The sequence below is a fragment of the Lolium rigidum genome, chromosome 3, assembly GCF_022539505.1.
Source record: "Lolium rigidum isolate FL_2022 chromosome 3, APGP_CSIRO_Lrig_0.1, whole genome shotgun sequence".
Classification (NCBI taxonomy): Eukaryota; Viridiplantae; Streptophyta; class Magnoliopsida; order Poales; family Poaceae; genus Lolium; species Lolium rigidum.
The window spans coordinates 119,641,422-119,645,447 of record NC_061510.1 but is presented as its reverse complement, the minus strand read 5'-3'; the positions used below and the strand labels follow the sequence as shown (position 1 = coordinate 119,645,447).

Here is a 4,026-nt window from a genome sequence, read left to right as displayed (position 1 = left end):
TTATTGGGATACTCGACGCTTTTCTGCCGCTATTTTTCATGAAGCTAGTCGAAATTTCTTTTCTGACGACATCATTGCCGACGATGGCCACAACCCTTGCGTTGGAAAGGCGCGACTCCTGTCACTTCACTGTTCCGTGGGTCCAAGATCCTACAGCGTCGACACGTAGTGCAAGTGGGGGACACACATCCTCCGTAATTTCCGGCACGCGCGCAGTAACTTCTATCGAGTAACTTCAGGCTGAAAATATCATTTTACCCCTATGAACACGCGTAAGGCTAAAAATGCCTCTCCTCTTCATCCAACGGCGCGGCGGATCAGCTCTTTACTATAAATTTACATCATCATCCTCATTCATCCCCTTCGCCGCGCCGCACATCTACATCTTCTCTCTCACACTCCACCATTAGCGTCCTCAAGCTCTTCGCACTCGCACTCTCGCTCATCCCACTTCTCCACCAAAGCACTTCTCCATGCCGCCGCGCAGGAAGCTGACAAGGCACACAGCTCCGGGCACCAACGCCCCGATGGACAAAGCAGAGATCTCTCGATGGGAGCGATCCAAGATCTCGAACCAGGACCAGAAGACACTCAAGAAGCTTGGCCCGCTGAAGAAGCAAGACTCACTGATCTTTCCTGGCGACGAAAGCTTCCCGCGTCCTCCTATCGGTACTATCTTTTGGATGGAACACTGAAGAATGTCTTGATCCTACGCGATTAAGTATTAAAAAATTCGAATGGATGTTCAATTTCTATAAAATTGAAACACGGGATTCAAATGTATAGGAACTGGGGCACCATTCGTTTGATCGAAATGTTTTGCTTGGAAAAAAGAATCATAAGAGTTAAAGGGCTTGATTGGTTGCAAACAATCCGTTTTCTCGCATCCACTAGGTCAAAAAACGGATGTTTGGTAGCTCAGAAGAAAACGATTTCCTGCATACCACGGTTCTCAAAGCAGCCCAGATGCAGAAAAAAGTTGGCCCAAAAAAAACACTCGATTCCGTGGCCAGGCTACGGCGAGCGCAAAAGTGGGCCCTTCATGGGTGAACGCATAGAAGCGCCTCTACCTAACCTTGGCACTAATATGTATCATTTTAGTCCCTCATGATATACGAAACGGTGGATCGGTTTGGAATATGTTAAACACGAAAAAGATGTGTATTGATGTTACGAATCAATTCCCATATAAGTTTTTTTGGGTTTCGTGGAGTATTTGAATGGCAATTTTGTGCCTCATTAGAAATTTTTTTGGCCGAATTTAGTCAATGTATTTGCAACCGTTCGCGCGTTTCAAAATTACTTCGACGGGTAACTTCATATCACTCTCACACACGATTTTTGTGTTTATAGTTCTCCATTTTAATATTCGTATATTAGTAGATCTACGTCTTCCAAGTATATTGTACGTTGTTATAGATATACTCGTTTACTAATTTCGAAACTGAAAACTTTGAACACGAAAGTAATGTGGAATGATGAGGTGAAACTACTCCTGATTTTTTTTTTTTTGAAATGGTCGACCGTGTGCAAAAAATTTGAGAAAGCTCGTCCACAAATGGCTTACAAAGAACACAAAATCGAGTTTGAAACACTCAATGAAAAGACAAACCGATCAGGGAATTAAATTACAATGTTAAGACGCATCTTTTCCATGTAGACGTTGTCACAAATCGGTGAATGGATCGCTAGATTAGAGGTGATTATGATTGAACTAGTTTAGTTAACTATATTTCTTCTATGTGCAACCTACCAATTGAATTGCCTCTTGTTTCTCCATTTGAGCCAAGTAAAACTGTTAGCATCCAAACATAGTGATAATTTAGAGCAAACAAAGTTTTTATTGACGAGGGAATATCACTTCATCTGATAATGTACTCAAAAGTAAAAGAAATTGTAAACGCACGCCCCAAGTTGAAGCAGCTCGGCCGTAAATAAAACCCGATGGAACGAGGTCAAGCAGCTCGGCCGTGAAAAAAGATCCCATCCCATCACCATCGAGCCAACCATCCAGTTACTGCCACCATTCCCTCCTCCTCCTCTCCGCCATTTATAACCTCTCACACCCCATTCTTCCCTCCATATTCCCCAGCACCACATCCCGCAACTCAAAGCGCGCTTCCAGGACGCGAGCCCCGTTCGCGCCAGCCATGGACGACGACATCGACAGCACCTGCTCCACGCCCTTCGCCAGCGCGCCGTCCAGCCCCGGCCGGTCCCCCGCCATCTTCGGCGGCGGCGGCTACTTCTTCAGCGCGCCGGCGAGCCCCATCCACCACCTGCTCTTCTCGTCCGCCTCCGGCGCCACGAACGGCGGCGCGCACGGCGCCCACCTGGGCGACGCGGAGTTCGAGTTCGGCGGGCCCGGCGAGCACATGATCTCCGCCGACGAGCTGTTCCAGAACGGCCAGATCCGGCCGCTGACCCTGTCCCCGCTCCCGGATCTCGACCCCGGCAGCGACGGCGACGGAGACGACGACGTCGAGGCGCAGCGGCCCGCGCGGCGCCGCGAGCCGGCCCTCCGGAGCGGGTCCGTGCACCGCCGCGCCCGGTCCATGTCCCCGACCCGCAGCGCGTCGCCGCGGCTGAAGCTGCTGAATGCGCTCGTCCCCGCGCCGGATCTTGCCCGCTCGACCGGGGCGGAGCTCGAGGCCCCGCCGCCGGTCACCGCCTCGTCGCGCTCGTCGTCGTCCTCCTCGACGTCATCGTCGTCGTCGGCGGCCTCGTCCGGCCGCGGGTCCCGGCGGTGGGTGGTCCTGAAGGACATGCTGCTCCACCGCAGCAAGAGCGAGCCCGGCAGCGCCCACGCGCACGACGCCCCCGCGGCGGCCGCCGCCGCCAAGCCCGAGAAGTCGTGGCAGTTCTCGCACTCGTGGGCGTCGAGGGAAAAGGTCATCGCAAAGCTCCGTGGGGCGAGGGTATCAACACCGTCGGAGACGGGAGCGGCGGCGTCGGCTGAGAGCGGTAGCGGCGGTGCGGGCGAGGAGTCCCGGACGACGACGCGGGGTCAGGGGAGGGGGAAGGGCCGGCGGCGGTCGACGACGGTGGCTGCTGCGCACGAGAGGCTGTACGCGGCGCCGAACAGGGCGCAGGCGGAGGAGATGCGGCGGCGCACGTTCCTGCCGTACCGGCAGGGCGTGCTGGGCTGCCTGGGCTTCAGCTCCCGCGGCTACGGCGCGCTCCGCGGATTCTCCAAAACCCTCAGCCCCGTCTTCTCCCGGTAAAAAGGCGAAAGCAGGTCCAGAAATTGCTCCAAAAATACCGAAAAAACAGTGAGCAACAGAAGAGCTTAAAACTGGTTCTTCTTGCTAATGTTGCCGGTTAATTATCACAGTAGTAGTAGTAGTATTCGTTATTTGTGTATGCGAGTATTGTTTGTCCTAAGCTTTTGGCAGCTGTGTATAGTGTGAATTTTTTTCCTCCCAAGTTCGTTGGGAGGTGTTGGTAGTTGTCAGTAAGTCACATCAACTGGAACATCAGCAGGGTGCAGTTGGATAAATGTGGCGCGAAAAGGCAGGAACAGCTAAATGTGGCGCGAAAGCCACATTATGCTATCGTTGTTGTGTGCACGATGTCTTGAACCATATAAAAAAAATTGTACAATTCGCAGCACTAGTTTGCTATGTTTACTCTGCAGCTAGATAAACTTGGATCAAAAGTAATGTTACCCAGCTTGGGAAATGGCGCTAGATTTGCTTTGGGAGAGCCGTGCGGTTCCTGCAAAGTTTAGCACCTCCTTTACGCCGCTCACCTTCTTTTCTGATTCCTGAATGGGTACGAAACAAAAAGATGGCACACGTACCCCCCGGTAATCCACGATCGGATCACGCGAGCCACAGCTAGCCACGAGCGAGCTGAACGAGGTGGCGCCGCCGTGGTCGACAAGGCCATGGCCGGAACGGATTGGATCGCCGTCGGTACGCACGTAGCCCTGGGCGTTTGGCACGCCGTACTGGCCCACGAATAAACCGATGGATGGGCGAGCACATGCACATGGCTGGAGGGTGGCCTCGCCCTCGCACGTGC

At 53.1% G+C, this 4,026-nt stretch overlaps 1 protein-coding gene across 1 annotated transcript; it reads left to right on the top strand.

The window, feature by feature from the left end:
• Window positions 1-2,149: 2,149 nt before the first annotated feature.
• LOC124698097 lies at window positions 2,150-3,512 on the top strand. The gene has a single exon (XM_047230619.1). The coding sequence runs from the start codon at window positions 2,151-2,153 to the stop codon at window positions 3,222-3,224; it is 1,074 nt and encodes a 357-aa protein (XP_047086575.1). The 5' UTR covers window position 2,150; the 3' UTR covers window positions 3,225-3,512.
• The last annotated feature ends 514 nt before the right edge of the window (window positions 3,513-4,026 follow it).